The sequence below is a fragment of the Charadrius vociferus genome, unplaced genomic scaffold (genome assembly GCF_000708025.1).
Source record: "Charadrius vociferus isolate BGI_N301 unplaced genomic scaffold, ASM70802v2 scaffold1746, whole genome shotgun sequence".
Taxonomy (NCBI): domain Eukaryota; kingdom Metazoa; phylum Chordata; class Aves; order Charadriiformes; family Charadriidae; genus Charadrius; species Charadrius vociferus.
The window spans coordinates 195,445-196,038 of NW_009648913.1; the positions used below are offsets into that span (position 1 = coordinate 195,445).

Sequence of the window (594 nt, forward strand, 5' to 3'; positions counted from 1 at the left end):
GTTGCCCGTGTTGGCGGATGGCCAGGAAGCCTTTCCGCAGCACGGTGGCGGCGGCGGCGCCTGGGGGTGGGCACGGCACAGTCAGACCCCGCGGGGATGAGGGTTAGGGACCCTGGGCTCACCCGCGTCCACGCTCACCCAGGATGAATCCCATGGCGTCGATACCGGCCACCATATCGATGGAGTCTCCCTGGAAGGGCTGCAGCAGGTCGGCCACGCAGTCCTGCAAGCCCTGGGGAGAGAGGGGAGGTGCTGGGTGCCCGCAGCCCATCACGGGCACCTGCAGCCCATGTGCTGGTGCCTGTGGGTACGGCCGGGTGCCCTGAGAGCCCCGCGGAGCTGCAGCCCACCCGGCTGCCCTCCAGCCCTGGGGACTGTGTACTTGCGGGTGGCAGTAGAGCCGGGAGGGGTCCAGCCAGGCGTAGTTGGGACCCTTGACGTTGGGAGCCATCAGCGCCAGGTACCAGCCTTTCTCTCGGGTGGCGGGGACGTGGCACAGGTCCATGCGCGGGGACCACAGGCGCTGCGAGCACTGAGCACGTAACGAGGGTGAGATTCTCCACCCCCCCCCCCTGCGGCTCGGTGCCCCCCACC

General features: G+C 69.7%; 1 protein-coding gene across 1 annotated transcript in view; it reads right to left on the minus strand.

Annotated features, from left to right (window-relative positions):
• Positions 1-505, minus strand: part of RPL23A (ribosomal protein L23a) — a 7,582-nt gene extending 7,077 nt beyond the window's left edge. The window contains exons 1-3 of the mRNA XM_009887242.1: positions 383-505; positions 139-232; positions 6-60 (exon numbers count right to left, since the gene is read on the minus strand). Of these exons, the coding sequence (XP_009885544.1) occupies positions 6-60; positions 139-232; positions 383-505 (272 nt within the window). The remainder of the gene's footprint in view (positions 1-5; positions 61-138; positions 233-382) is intronic.
• Positions 506-594: the final 89 nt, after the last annotated feature.